Below are 15,328 nucleotides of genomic sequence, written 5' to 3' on the forward strand. Positions count from 1 at the left end.
CCATTAGCAGGTCATTAGCAGGGAGCTGGATCCAAAGTAGAGCAGCTGAGTCTCAAACCCACGCCCATATGGGATGCTAAGACTGTGAGCAGCAGCTTACAGATTAGCCTTGTGTGGCAAAGCGCTGGCTCCAAAAGCCTATAAACTAACACAGATGTCTTAAGGTACCCTGAAACTGCAGACAAACATCCGTGGGCTGCTTGCATCTGAGGACAGGACGCAGAGAAGTGCTGGGGGGGTTAGCGTTTCATCTTTCTTGAAGGAGTCATTCTTTGATCTTACAAAAAAAGTTACTGAGTCACTGTGGCAGAGCTGAGTCTGTGATTCATAGGTTAGAGAGGGACTGGAGAAGCCATCTTACATCTGCCTGCAGCTGCCCAAGGCTGAGCAAATAGACCAGGGTAACCGAAAACATTGCGCCCTTGTCTAGGAAGCTGGCCTGTGGCCTCGTGTTACCGTCCTCAGCAAGCTGGTGGCTGGCAGGGTTGTGTCCAACACTTGTGCTGTGTCTCCCATTGCCAAAGCCAGTGTTCGGTGTTGAGCAGTAACAGGTTGCCAGTGGAGCTTCAGTGCGGTCCGACGCTGGCTTTTGATGATGTTTGGTATGTCCCACCTAACTGTGCTCTTTGCTCTGTGTGAGTAGATCCTCTGCTGAAGAATCTGTCCCAGGAAATCATAGACTTACTCAAAAAACTCGTTGGCCTTGAGAACTTCTCATTAGCCTTTGCCTCTGTGCAAAAGCAGGCGAATGAGAAAAGAGCGCTGCGGAAAAAGAGGAAGGCTCTGGAGGTAAGTCGGCTGGGTGACACCGCGCCATGTCCGCTGGCTCGAGAGCCGTCCTCCCCGGGAGTGTGCGCGGTGTGTGTGTCACCGCAAGGAGGGCTTGGGACGTGGGACTCGACTGCGGGCGTTACTGCATTCAGGATGTTTAAAGGAGAACACAGTGCTGTGTGTTCTTCATTTGTTCTTTTGTCCATTTAACCTTTCCTTAACATTGAAAAGTAATATGAACTTCCTATTTTCTTTTCAAGTTCGTAACCAATCCTGATATTGCTGCCAAGAAAAAGCTGAAGAAACACAAGAATAAAAGTGAAGCCAAGAAGAGAAAGATAGAGTTTCTACGTCCAGGCTATAAGGCCAAGAGACAGAAAACTCAGAGCCTGAAGCAGTTAGCAATGGTGGAATAGCTGACTTACTCTAACTCCGGAGTGTGAACTTTCTGGTCTGCTGGTTTAAGTGTGTACCAGGTTTGATTATTTAAATTATATTTTTGGCATAGATTGTATATATCTATGTGTAATATAACATGAGCATATATTTTTTAATTAAAATGCTGCATACTGTACCATATCTTCATTATCTAAAATATCTGACACTGGTGAAAGAATTTGACATAAATTTTTATCAAAAAATACACATAAAAATTGCAAGAAAAAAAAATACAGCTGTTAGGGATAGACCAGGTAAGCGATTTGCCAGTTTTATGGAGACTGCCAGAGCATTAGGAAAAATCTGCACAAATATGACCTGGTTCATGAATAAGAACATGTGGTCATAAGATGCTGGATCTTCCCAAGTTCATCCCCCTGGGTAAATGCATTTCTGAGCAGCAAAAGCACTGGTAGGCTACCAGAATGATCCTAAACTCTATATAGAAGATAATAAGCCAAGAATAGTAGTGACCCTCTTGTAGAGTTTTGCCCCAGAGGATATCAAAAGATACAAAAAGTGTTACTTGTAAAGGAAAAGGGTAAATTATACTTCATTAAAATTAAGCACTTCTGTTTTGAAGACACAACTTGGATTTGGCACATATCACAAAGATGGTCTCTGAGTTAGCATGGTTTGACTCCACCTTCGGATGCATCCAGTGGGAACCATACCTCTGATTTTCAATTCTGTCCCTTTCCTGGGCTCACAGTTTGACATCCTCTCCCAGATGTCAGGCCACGGCAGCAGGGGCAGTGTCCAGGCAGCCACACGAGCACAGAGGCAAACGGACCACAGCACACTGCAGCTCCAGGCTGTGATGGTCTGATAAGCGTTGAGTGTATTCTCGATTTAAAATGATCAGGGCTTATCCCCATTCTAAGTTGAAAAGAATTAGTAGTGCCCAAGCCATATAAAAATGTTTCAGTACCAAAAGTAGTAAAAAAGATGAGCATTGCATAAAAAAAGAAACGTAGAGGACCCTTAAGCATCGGTGCCGAGTTGCTGCTGCTCTGCTGGTTCTTACAGTGCTGTTGGCTAGTTAGCGCCAGCCTGGCTTTGTAAGCCCCTGAACTTCGTGTGTCCCCTCACCCTGGAACTTACGAACTTAATGCCTGGATTTTGAGTGCCTCCCAGCAGAATCAGAGTGCATCCATCAGACTGACAAGGCTGAAAGCACAATACAAAGTTCTGACAACTAGGAACTTGTAAAAGCCATTTTGGAAAACAGTTTGGCATGCTTTATAATGTGAATGTGGGAAACTCCTTACCAGTGTAATACTCAGGAGAACTTGGGGATCTGGCTATGAATGTATGTTAGACTCTATACAGAAAAAAAAAAGGCGATTTCAGTTACTTCTGAGAAAGGACAAGAGGGGAACTTGAGACGTTCTCGTGTCTTAGATGTGGTATTCAGTTCCCGAGCTCTCACCCGTTGGGTCATGCCTCAGATGTCCACCGTGGGCACGCTGGCCCAGGCCACGGCCACGAGCCAGGAACTCCAAGCAGCCATCCCACGTGAATGGCGGGAAGAGAACTGCAAGAGCCAGGTGCTCTGAGCACAGGTGGTGGCACCCTCAGCACCGACTCGCCCATCAGGCCAGATACCCCCTTCCCTCTGGGAGATTATATTCTGAGTACCAAATGTTTTATTTTACAAGATTTTCATTATTTTTATAGCAAAGGTAGATTTATGGAAAGAAGAGACAAAGAGTGAGGTCTTCCATCTACTGGTTCACTTCCCATCTGGCCGCAGTGGCCAGAGCTGAGCTGATCTGAAGCCAGGAGCCTCCTCCTCCCGGTCTCCCGTGTGGGTACAGGGTCCCAAGGCTTTGGGCCGTCCTCTGCTGCTTTCCCAGGCCACAAGCAGGGAGCTGGATGGGAAGTGGAGCAGCTGGGATTAGAACCGGCACCCATATGGAATGCCAGCACCTTATTTTTTTCTGGGCCTGGCGGCGTGGCCTAGCAGCTAAAGTCTTCGCCTTGAACGCGCCAGGAAGAGGTTTTGGTTTTTATTGAAGATTTATTTTTATTGCAGTCAGATATACAGAGAGAAGGAAAGAGGAATAGCTTCCATCCGTGGACTCACTCCCAAAGTGACCACAACCAATCTGAAGCCAGGAGCCTCTTCCAGGTCTCCCACGCAGGTGCAGGGTCCCAAGGCTTTGGGCCATCCTTGACTGCTTTCCCAGGCCACAAGCAGGGAGCTAGATGGAAGCAGGGCTGCCAGGATTAGAACCAGTGCCCATAAGGGATCCTGGTGTGTTTAAGGACTTAAGCTGCTAGGCTATTGTGCCGGGCCCGGAAGAGTGTATTTTATATTTACACATATAAAGATTATATTTAAGTGTACTATTAAGATGTATTCATTTAAAAGGAAGAGTTAGAGGAGAGACGGAGATCTTTATTCCCCAAATGGCCACGATAGTCAGCTAGGCCAGGCCTGAAGACAGGACCCCAGAGCTCCATCCAGGTCTTCCAGCATGTGGGCCATCTCCCATTGCCTTCCCAGGAACACTGGCCAGGAGCCGGATGGGAAGCTCCCTGGCGCTTCAGTGTGCGACACTAGCATTGCAAGCAGTGACTTAACCTGCACTGCTGTCCCCAGAGGGCTGATGTTCAAACTGACTTGGAATAAGTGCGTGTAATGCTGCCACAACAACTTCTAAAAACAAAGATCTGAAAGAACAAATACATCAAAGATACTGAGCACATTTTTTGTTCTGAATCAGTATTTATTGAGTGCCTATTTTGTGCCAGGTACACCACATCAGATGCAAGGAACACTAACAGTAAGATGGTCCCTGCCCTTGGAGTTCACATTTCCACAGTTAAAGTGCATCTCAGGTATTCAGATTAACAGTTCTTCTACTTCCATCTGTTCCCCGCCCTCCTGTTTTTGGCATAATCATCATGACAATACAGCTAAAATGTCAGAGCTCGAGAAAACCTTTGGTATCATTGGGTTGTTTCATAGAAAAGCTGAAGGCTTGGACGTTTGAATCTAGAATTCATGTCTAAGTTGGTTATCAGGCTTCTCATAGTCTTTCTTTTGTAAAGTATTTCTCAACTTTCAGGTCCTGGCTGCTAGATAAAGACCTTGTAATTTAAACCCTAGTCAAGTAATTGTGCCCAGATGGGGGAGGATCCCCCAGGTGCCAAGCTCGGGACAGCTGTGTGCCCAGTCAGGAGCTCCAGTGCCATGTGTCTGTGGGGACACCTGCCTCAGCGTCTTCATTCCCCGTACTGTGAATAAAACCCAGCTCCTTGGGGGCAAGGGAGCTTGTTCTTGATTTGGAACCTCCCAGCCTGTGCTGCTGTCACCTCAGTGGAGCCTTCTGGCCGACAAAAATATGGATCCTGAAATGCTCTCGTGTAGCAGGCACTGCACTATCCTGCGTACAGATGACATCACGTGGAAAGCACAGCCTGCCATCAGGAGTGGCTGCTGGGGACTGGGAAGCTGTTTTCACGTGAGCTGAAACAGTGGCCACATCTGCCAGGACAGTGAGGGCCAGGAGAGGAACCACCAGTGTCCTGAGACGTGAGGGGCACAGTGCTATGGCATCCTCTACCAGCAGCTGACTTCTGAAGTGCTGGCTGTCCAAAGCGGAAAAAACAAACAAAACTTCTAATCATTCTGGACTGTAGCTGAACCTGGGAAATTTGGAAAGTTCCCTGATACATAAATCTAAACCTGGCAGAAGCCTAATTAGATTTGTTTGTTTAATATTTTGGCTTGAAAGCCAGAAGCAGAGAGCCTCCGTCCACTGGGGTGCCCCCCGCAGATGGCCACCAGAACCTGGGCTGGGCCAGGCTGAAGCCAGGAGCAGGTGCTGCTGTCCCAGGTGTGCAGCAGGGAGCTGGACCACAGTCTGCGCTCTGGGATGCCAGAAACCCTAAGCTTTAACACCAAAAATGCCTGTAGAACTAGGGATATTTTTACTTTTAATCAAATTTACATAGCTAATTATAGGTAAAAGGAATGAAAGACATCTTTCAAAACACTTTTTGAAATAAGGTTTCTCAAAAATGTCCTTTAATAGGAATTGTCTTAATAAGCTATTAAATCCATTCAACACTAAATGCTCAGGGTTGTTTTTACAATGTCATTAATCACTTCTACTAGAATGGACAACCCGTGAGTCCCACTTAAAGCCCTTTTATTTCCACCCCACTGGCAGGCGGCCTTGAGCAGCCCACCTGCCGCTCACCTGGGTGCACTTCCTACAGTGCAGACAACGTGGCCCAGCCCACCTGCCTCCCACTACCCTGGACAAATCCACAAGGTCAATGTGGGTGAAACTTTTTGGCAGCTATAAAGCACTATAAAATTACAGTCACAGGAAGGTCCACCACCAAGGTAATATTCATGCCTATAACCAAATAAAGACCGTAACACACTACGTCCCTTTGGGTAGACTTAATTCATTTTAAAGGGGAAAAAAAAATCTGAGTTTATTTGTTAGTGTTTATATAAACAAGCTACAACTACTATTTCAAAAATAGGATACTGCCCTCCAACTACAGTGTATTTAATAGGACTGTATCTGAATAAGAATTCCATACAAATAGAATATATATCTGAACACATGAAAGCAAGAAAGGAATATTTTACATTATATAGAACTTCAGGTGATTCAGCTGAGTTACCCCTCCAACCAAATACTTATTCTTTGTTTATTACAAACATTGCAGTCAGTTCAGGGTGTGCCAACAATCACACAGGTGCAGCATCAGGTAGCGAGAGGCACACTGGGCTGCTTGCAGAGGTGACACAGCCTTCACTTCAGAGGACCTGCAGCCAGAGTTACTGTCTGCTCTTCAGTGTTTCAACTAACCTGTGAAAAGAAAATGAAGGGTTTACTTTGTTATAAAGCCATAATTATATATGATGTAAATTGCATGCTGGGGGTGGATTCAAAAGCACTTAAAATGGTGAAAGCTAACACAGAATGAGATGATGAGGCCTGCTATGGTCAACACACCAGTTCAATGCGTACCCCTCAAAGGCCCATATGGTAAAGGCTTGGTCCCCATAGTTTTATCCTAATGTCCAAAGAGGGTGAAAACTTAATCCAAGGGGTCTGAAGGCTTTGGGAAGGGGCTGGACTCAGCTGGTAGAGTGGAATCCCTTTATTTAATCCTGCTGGTTCTATAAGAGGCCACCTGTACAGAGATGCACCGTCCCTCTGGCATGTGGCACTGTGCCACATCAGCACTCTGCTGGCAGGGATGGTCCCCAGGATGGCCACACCTAGGGCCGGTACCCTCCAAAACCCTAATCCAAAAAAAAATCAGAAAAGGAACTTAATTCCTAATAGATAGAAAATTGAAATGTATGCTGAGGCAAGGCAAGGGCTAAAACAGCAAAACCAACTTCCCTAAGGAAATAAGTGTGTAGCTAAAATAAAGGCAAGTGGGCACTAGGTGGGTCAAAGGCTGCAGGGACGCGGGAGATAAACACTGCCAAGTAATCTAAACCCCATCAGCAGGACCACACGTGTGCCTAGGGCAGACACACCAGATGCACACACATCTGCATGTCTACACATGACGCACACACATCTGCACGTCTACACGTGACACTCGCCATTCCATGGCCTCATCCAGGCCGGTGCCTTTGGTTGCTGAGGTCTTGAAGATCTGCCACTTTCGATCCTTCAAGGCAGGAAGCCCAAGGGAATTGGCCATCTCTGAGGGAGTCATGGCCTGCTCCATGTCTTGTTTATTTGCAAATACCACTAAAATGGCTTTTCTCAGTTCTTCTTCCTAAAAAAAAAAAAAAAAAAAAAAAGTCTTTTTCTCCAATCAATTTAGTGGCTCTCCTGAATTTAATAAAACATGTCAAAAATGAAGTTTTTAAAAAGATTTATTTATTTTTATTGGAAAGTCAGATTTACAGAGAGAAGAGACAGTAAGAAAGATCTTCCATCTGCTGGTTCACTGCCCAAGTGGCCACAATGGCTGGAGCTGAGCTGATCCAAAGCCAGGAGCCTCTTCTGGTTCTCCCACATGGGTGCAGGGTCCAAAGGCTTTGGGCTATCCTCTAATCTCCCAGACCACAAGCAGAGAGCTGGGTGGGAAGTGGAGCAGCTGGGATACGATACAGCGCCCATATGGAACCCCGGCACATGCAAGGTGAGAACTTCAGCAATGAGGCTACTGCACCTTGGACCTGAAATTTTGATGTATATTTTCTAACAACTAAAGTACTATGTTTACTATAAATTAGTTGAAATTAATGAACCAACAGATGGAAGAAATCTCTCTCCTTTTCTCTGTTGCTCGGCTTTTCAAATACATAATAAAGTCTTTCTTAATAAAGCAAATATGTCATTTTAAAAATTGCCTACTAAATATCAGGGCTGGTGCAATGACTTAATTAGTTAATCTTCTTCCTGCAAAATGCCTTTTGCAAAGTTTTGTTGATTTGGAAAAGGTGTTGATGATTTAAAATGCCAATCCCTAACTCAGTGGGTTTTGGTTAGGCCTGGCTGGTTGTCACTTTTTTCCACATAGCACATCTGAACTTTTGAGGTTTTTGTTCTTGAAATCTATCCTTTCTAACTCCTTTTAATTCTTTGACTTAAAAAAAGCTTTTCCTGTCCAAAAGTTTTAGGTACATTCACCTGTATATTCTAATGATGATTTCCATTATTTATATTTAACTCTATTCCCCTTGAAATTTTTGTTAAATCCTGATACCACAGACAACCAAACAACAGGCCAGCAAAACTCAAGAATTATAATAATCCACATCTTTTAAGCAAAACCTTGTAAGAGTACGTTTCAAGTAAAGCTGTTATTTTAAAAATCCACTACACCCAAGGTAATGAAATAGTCCCTTAAAATTTCTTACAATTGACTAAATTCAAGAAGTTATTAAAGAAAATCTGACTCTGTGCCATCAAGTATACAGTTTATAACATGCAGGTCATTAGGAAAGGCTCTGACCCAGGCAGGCCCAAGTGGCCTGAGCGCAAACTGAAACATTTAATGACCGGATAGCTCAGAATAATACTTCTGGTGGGAAAACTTTTCCTGTACTTATTTAGAATAAAAGCTACTTCTTTATTCATTAATCACATATGATTATTTCAAAAATGTTTAGGGGCTGCTGTTTTGGCCTCTCGAGTAAAGCCAACGCCTGCACTCCCAGCTTGCCATGTCGCTGCCCATTTGTATCCCAGCTATTCCACTTCCAATTCTCCTCCCTCATGGCGCAAAGCAGCAGAAGATGGTCCAAGTGGCTGGGACCCTGCAGCCAGGAGGGAGACCCCAATGAGGCTGCTGGCTCTGGTGCAGCCCACCCCGGCAGTTCAGCATCTGGGGAGTGAGCCCAGTGCATGGGAGGTCTCTCTCATGGCTCTCTCTGAGACTCTTGACTCTCCAAAAAATAAATCTTGGGAAGTGGGGGGAACCCACTCCTCTTAAAAAGTAAAAAAATTTCTAAAATTTCAAAAATCATTCAATGATTCTTCTAAATGTGGTTAAAAAGCCCCAGTGAGTGAAGGGTACTGAAAATCTTAAAATCAAGTGCTATTCATCGAGACTATTGGGTTAATCCAAGGACTTTCATTGGAGGGAGAGAGGAAGCCAGTACATTCCAAAACAGTGTCCCCACATTTTGGCAGCTCTCTCACCTCCAACATAGCAACTAGCTCTGATTTGGAAATCCCAATTCGGTCTCGGTCACAGCTGTCCACGACGTAGATGACTGCATCTGTGTTTGAGTAGTAACACCTCCAGTACGGCCTGAGAAGATGCAAAATGGGAAAACGTATTATTATTATTATTGTTATTCACCTCAGCTCACATGCCAGGAGCCAGGACGGTGACGGGGGCGAGGACTGGGTCAGTCCCGACCCACCGTGATTCACTCACTCCTTCTGATGGATGTACACAGATTCTTCACGTGTGAACCATTTTAAAAGGAGCTCACACAATTTTATGCCAGAGACTATCTAAAATCCCTAAGTGTAATGTTAGAAAAATTGTTCATAGATCTGACTGTTACAGCTTACAAATCTTCAAAAGTCCCTGAAGAGGAGTGGATTTGGCGAAACTGTGATTCAACGCAGTCGTCATGAGATTGAGTCACACCCTGGGGATCCTGAGAAACAGCAATGGTTACAATGCAAGAATTAACAGGAGACAGGATGCTTGGGCAGGACAGCAGGCCAGGTGACTGTCCACAGTGGCCCTTCAGAAGTCACAGGGGTCCCTCCTAGGTGCACTAACAGCCTGTTTCAAAAAGGAAGAAGGCAAGAATGACACAGAGGGTCCCTTTTAGTTAAAAGCTACTGAAGGAACTAGGTCTTGAAATTTTCTTGAAAAAAATTTTTTCTCTCAGTTGTTTCTGGAAAACTGGCTCCGGCAGAACTGAAGTCTAACACAGGCTGTGAGGAAACAGGTGATTTCGAATACTGGCTCCCTTTTAAACCAGGTGTTTCCCGTTGAAATTACAACGTAATTACATGTTGGTTCACTGCTGTTTCCCTTAAGGAGACCAATAAAGGTTACTACGTGCCACAAAATAATCTACTTCGTACCTGATACTTGTCTGTCCTCCTAAATCCCAGACTTGGAACTTCAGGTTTTTGTACGTCACCGTCTCTACATTAAATCCGATGGCTGCAAGACAAACACAGTGCTGTGTGAGCGTGGTGCTGTGTGAGCGTGGTGCTCCGTGAGCGTGGTGCTGTGTGAGCGTGGTGCTGTGTGAGTGTGGTGCTCCGTGAGCGCGGTGCTGTGTGAGTGCGGTGCTGTGTGAGTGTGGTGCTCCGTGAGCGCGGTGCTGTGTGAGCGCGGTGCTGTGTGAGCGCGGTGCTGTGTGAGCGTGGTGCTGTGTGAGCGTGGTGCTGTGTGAGCACGGTGCTGTGTGAGCGTGGTGCTGTGTGAGCGTGGTGCTGTGTGAGCGTGGTGCTGTGTGAGCTCCGTGAGCGTGGTGCTGTGTGAGCGTGGTGCTCCGTGAGCGTGGTGCTGTGTGAGCGTGGTGCTGTGTGAGTGTGGTGCTGTGTGAGCGCGGTGCTGTGTGAGTGTGGTGCTGTGTGAGCGTGGTGCTCCGTGAGCGTGGTGCTGTGTGAGCGCGGTGCTGTGTGAGCGTGGTGCTCCGTGAGCGTGGTGCTGTGTGAGCGCGGTGCTGTGTGAGCGCGGTGCTCCGTTGTGTGAGCGTGGTGCTCCGTGAGCGTGGTGCTGTGTGAGCGCGGTGCTCCGTTGTGTGAGCGTGGTGCTCCGTGAGCGTGGTGCTGTGTGAGCGTGGTGCTGTGTGAGTGTGTGAGCGCGGTGCTGTGTGAGCGCGGTGCTCCGTTGTGTGAGCGTGGTGCTGTGTGAGCGTGGTGCTGTGTGAGTGCGGTGCTCCGTGAGCGTGGTGCTGTGTGAGCGTGGTGCTGTGTGAGCATGGTGCTGTGTGAGCTCCGTGAGCGTGGTGCTGTGTGAGCGTGGTGCTCCGTGAGCGTGGTGCTCCGTTGTGTGAGCGCGGTGCTGTGTGAGCATGGTGCTGTGTGAGTGTGTTGCTCCGTGAGCGTGGTGCTGTGTGAGCGTGGTGCTGTGTGAGTGTGGTGCTCCGTGAGCGTGGTGCTGTGTGAGCATGGTGCTGTGTGAGTGTGGTGCTCCGTGAGCGTGGTGCTCTGTGAGCGTGGTGCTGTGTGAGTGTGGTGCTCCGTGAGCGTGGTGCTCTGTGAGCGTGGTGCTGTGTGAGTGTGGTGCTCCGTGAGTGTGGTGCTGTGTGAGTATGGTGCTCCGTGAGTGTGGTGCTGTGTGAGCGTGGTGCTGTGTGAGTGCGGTGCTCCGTGAGTGTGGTGCTGTGTGAGCGTGGTGCTGTGTGAGTGCGGTGCTGTGTGAGCGTGGTGCTGTGTGAGCGTGGTGCTGTGTGAGCGTGGTGCTGTGTGAGCTCCGTGAGTATGGTGCTCCGTGAGCGTGGTGCTGTGTGAATGTGTGAGTGCGGTGCTGTGTGAGCGTGGTGCTGTGTGAGTGTGGTGCTGTGTGAGCGTGGTGCTCCGTGAGCGTGGTGCTCCGTGAGCGTGGTGCCTGCTAAGCATTCAGTACTCAGCTTTACTGAGTTTCAGCAATAAAGGGAATTATTACATCACACCACTGTTTGGGATCTACTCAAGACAAGCTAATACGCTGTGCTATGTAAGTGCACTGCACACAGTACCAAGACCAGCACCACTGCAGCTCCTAAGAATCTGGATACATATGAAAATATGTCATTTTTTTTTTACAATTTATTTTTACTGCAAAGTCAGATATATAGAGAGGAAAATCTTTCATCTGACGGTTCACTCCCCCAGCAACAATGGCTGGAGCGACACCAATCAGAAGCCAGGAGCCAGGAGCCTCCTCCAGGCCTCCCACACAGATGCATGGTCCCAAGGCTTTGGGCCGTCCTCAACTGCTTTTCCAGGCCACAAGCAGGGAGCTGGATGGGAAACAGGGCTGCCAGGACTAGAACTAGCACCCATATGGGACCCTGGAGCGTGCAAGGTGAACAGCCACTAGGATATCGCGCTGGGCTCAAAATACGTAATTCTTATGCAATGGAAATCCCAATTCAGTTCAGCACTGGCACACAGCAGTAATGTAAAGGGTTACATTCAGGAAGCATGGCTGCCATCGTATAACAGACATTACACACCTATAGGCAGGCAGCAAGTTAACAGACCAAAACCAAGAACCGTTAGGTCCTAAACTTGAGAAGGGACACATGAACAACTCAGGGAGCTGGGCTCTCGGACTCCCCAGAGCTCCATGTGACACGGTCATGGCGGGTGGACACAGGGCAGGCACCCAGCCTTTCCTCCACCGCCTTTCGAATGTGGAGCTCTGGTGCCACCAGGCTCAGGCTCGATGCCCGTGTTCTCGCTGCAAAGAACCTGAGGGTGGAAGGAAGGCTGCAAGAGCTCAGAGGGTCGCTGACACACTACAAACTCAAAGTAAAATCTGACTCTTGTAACTGGACAGTCCTTTTATATATATATTTAAAAGTGTGCATCGTGAGTATTTGGCTAGATTGTAGATTCCAATTAGACAATTACACAGCAAACCGGAGAAAGCAGCCCAGCGCTCAGGTGCCCCCGGAAGGGCCGGAGCGCCAGCACCACGGGCCCTATGACAAGCATTTATGTGCGAGGCACCAGGGCGCCAGGCACAGAGCCTCGCTGCGCCCCAACCCTCCCAGGGGCTGCGCTGCGCACTGCAGGGGGCAACCCTGAGAGGCCAAAGCCAACAGAAATAAAGGTACTGAAGGCAGGAAAAAGAAGTAATAGGTGCTGCAGGCTCAGAAGTTGTTTCAGAAATGCCAGGTTTTTAAAATTGGTACATTTCAGCAGCAACATAAAAATCCTGACTTACATAGTAACTCAACCGGAACAAACTAAACAAACTCTTTGAGTTTAAATAATCCCTTTGATTTAGTTAATGTATTAATCTCTATCTAGACTGAGGTCAACAAACAGATGGTGCTGGCTCGTGACCCCCGTGTTCCGCATGGGCACAGGTTCGTGTCTCGGCTCCCCTATTCCCAATCCAGCACCCTGGCCCATCAGCTTGGGCCCCTGCACCCATGTGGGACATCTAGATGAAGCCCCCAGCTCGGGCATGAACTGGGAAGTGAACCAAAGGATAAAGATGAGTCTTTCCCCCAAACTCTTTTATACAATAAGTAAATCTTAATTTAAAAAAAAAAAAAGAAAGGCAGGGCCCAGTGCAGTAGCCTAGTGGCTAAAGTCCTCCTCTTGTACACACCAGAATCCCCACTTGGGCGATGGTTCTAATCCCGTTTGTTCCACTTTCCATCCAGCACCCTGGGAAAGCAGTCAAAGACGGCCCAAAGCCTTGGGACCCTGCACCCGCATGGGAGACCAGAGGAAGCTCCTGACTCCTGGCTTCAGAATGGCTCAGCTCAGACTGTTGCAGCTAGTTGGGGAATGAACTAATGGATGGAAGATCTTTCTCTTTCCTCTCTGTAGATCTGACATTCCAATAAAAATTTTTTAAAAGGTCATGAGTGAATGGAAAATTTATGAAAAAGAGTTATCAATATTATGTGCACACTGCAGTTGCTAAGCCTTAACAATCTGTGAGTTGTGTGTTCCGACAGTTTAACAGCGAGAGACCAGAAAGTGCCTGTGATGTCACTGCAGCCACACTTACTAGGAATGGTGGTAACGACTTCTCCAACCTGCAGTCTGTACAAAATGGTGGTTTTTCCTGCTCCGTCGAGTCCCAGAATCAGTATCCTCATTTCCCGAGTTCCAAAGAGACTGGAAAAAATACTTGAAAAAAAGCCACCTAAAAAAATGAGAGCAAAGCTGTGTTCAATACCATTTTGTGAACCAGGTCCTCACACTTCATGTGGCCCTTCTTAAAATGCATCACATGCCAAGCAGTGTTCCACTTTCCTAAATGCAAAGATGTGCGTTTCTGCTCCCATAAAACACAGTATGCAGCATTAGACAGTGTGTGTGAAACAGCCCGGCAGGCAGGGCACAGCACACGCAAGAAGCGAGGCTGCAGTCCTGGGGACCCCTTCTCCCTGCAGAGCAGGGCTGCCCCGACACCATCTCGGGCCTGGCAGAACAGCAGGGGCACAAGGAGGGCCTCCCGCGTGCAACGCTGGCAGCAGGTCCAGGGTCACAGCACTACCTTCCACCAAGACATCAAGGCAGCCAAGCAGAGGAGGCAGGCAGCAGCTGGCGGCCACGCCGCCCCGACACGCCGCTCCTCTAACACACCAGGAAGCAGTTCCAGCAAGCTAAGGTGTCACGGAAGATAACAGCACCGTGCCACACTCCCTTTTCCTAACACAAGATGCAAAGCTACAGGCACCATAGCAAGGTTGCCATGCTTTGCTACTGGACCAAGGGACGGCACAGTGAAAACGTCTGGAGAAATGAATGCGACGTGGCTACTGGTTCGGGAAAGTTCGCCAGAATGGGCGTGACTTAAGCCAAGTCTTCCCTACCCTGGAGCACTGCAGAGACGGAAGCACAAACTTATCAGGGTCCCAGGAGACACGGACACACACACACACACACACACACACACACTCTCGCCGGTGACGTTGGGGGGCCCCGGAAGGACACTCCCCCAGGAAGCCCAGCTGGGATTAACACAAGCTGAAGAAGTTGCATCTACACTGGGGAGCGCGGAGACCAAGTCGGGGGAGGGCGCGCACCTGCACTGGAGGGGCTGGGGGGCAGCTGGGGGCAAGGCGGTCCTCTCCACAGACGGGCAGCCCAGTCCCTGCCCACCTCCTCGCTCTGCCCCTCGGCAAGTAGGGCTGCCGTGGAAAAGAGGACAGAGAGAGGCCCAAAGAGGCGAAAAATAAAAACACCCCGAGCACCAGGTCCCCCGCCATAGTGCCCACTGGCGCAACCCCAGCGCCCTAAAGACAGTCCAGCCGCCACCCGCGATGGGGATGGGAGGGTCACCGCTGGTCTTCCTCGGCCCACCGATGACCCACAGGCTACCAGGCTGCGCCAAAACCCAGCCCGGCCGAGCCAGGCGAGCGGGGCACAGGGGGAAAGTTCGGTACTCAGGAGCCCCGAGGGGATGGGGGCACAGGTGTGGGGTTCAGGGGGTCGTAGGACCGGGGCTGGGAACTGCGAACCCCGGGCTCTCCTCTGACCCCACAGGGAAGAGCTAGGTACCAGCACGAGGGCAGAGGCGCCCCTCCTTGGGGGTCCCCGCACCCCGAGAAGCTGGCTCCCGCGGTCCCCAGGCCGGCAGCGCGCCCCAACAGCGGCTGCTCTCACCCATGGTGAGCCGGTCGTCGGAGCCGGGCCCCAGGCCTCAGCAGCAGCAGCAGCAGCAGCAGGTGCTCGTCCCGGCTCGGCGCCGCCGCCTCCGCTCGCCTCAGCCCCGGCTGGCCGCTCCACGCAAGCCCGGGGCGCCGGCAACTTCCACGTCGGACTCCCGGAGGGGGCGGGCGCCGCGGCGCCTGCGTCTGCGCGTTCGCGTCGTCGCTTTCGACGCAGAGTGCCGAGACTGTGAACGCCCCAACGGAAGAGAAAAAAAAAAAAAACAACTTTGTTTTCTCAAAATTGAATTCTCTCTCCTGCTTCTGTGTCTCTCTCCAAGAATGCTCGCGGAGATTCTAGAAATCGCATTT

The 15,328-nt window shown here is 49.0% G+C and overlaps 2 protein-coding genes across 3 annotated transcripts in view; one reads left to right on the forward strand and one right to left on the reverse strand.

Moving 5' to 3' along the window:
* Positions 1 to 1,666, forward strand: part of UTP20 (UTP20 small subunit processome component) — an 86,522-nt gene extending 84,856 nt beyond the window's left edge. For both annotated transcript variants that reach the window (XM_040984217.1, XM_040984211.1), the window contains exons 61-62: positions 644 to 789; positions 1,032 to 1,666. In XM_040984217.1, the coding sequence (XP_040840151.1) occupies positions 644 to 789; positions 1,032 to 1,187 (302 nt within the window). In that variant the 3' untranslated portion in view covers positions 1,188 to 1,666. The remainder of the gene's footprint in view (positions 1 to 643; positions 790 to 1,031) is intronic.
* Positions 1,667 to 3,925: 2,259 nt separating this feature from the next.
* On the reverse strand, positions 3,926 to 15,078 carry ARL1 (ADP ribosylation factor like GTPase 1). Its single transcript, XM_040984229.1, has 6 exons — positions 14,973 to 15,078; positions 13,369 to 13,506; positions 9,765 to 9,846; positions 8,856 to 8,967; positions 6,803 to 6,981; positions 3,926 to 6,050 (listed from the first exon to the last, which is right to left on the reverse strand). Exons 1-6 carry the CDS (start codon positions 14,974 to 14,976, stop codon positions 6,020 to 6,022), a joined length of 546 nt encoding a protein of 181 aa, XP_040840163.1. The 5' UTR covers positions 14,977 to 15,078; the 3' UTR covers positions 3,926 to 6,019.
* Between the last annotated feature and the right edge of the window lie 250 nt (positions 15,079 to 15,328).

The sequence above is a fragment of the Ochotona curzoniae genome, unplaced genomic scaffold, assembly GCF_017591425.1.
Source record: "Ochotona curzoniae isolate NIBS_2020 unplaced genomic scaffold, NIBS_Ocur_1.0 contig_1014, whole genome shotgun sequence".
NCBI classification, from domain to species: Eukaryota; Metazoa; Chordata; class Mammalia; order Lagomorpha; family Ochotonidae; genus Ochotona; species Ochotona curzoniae.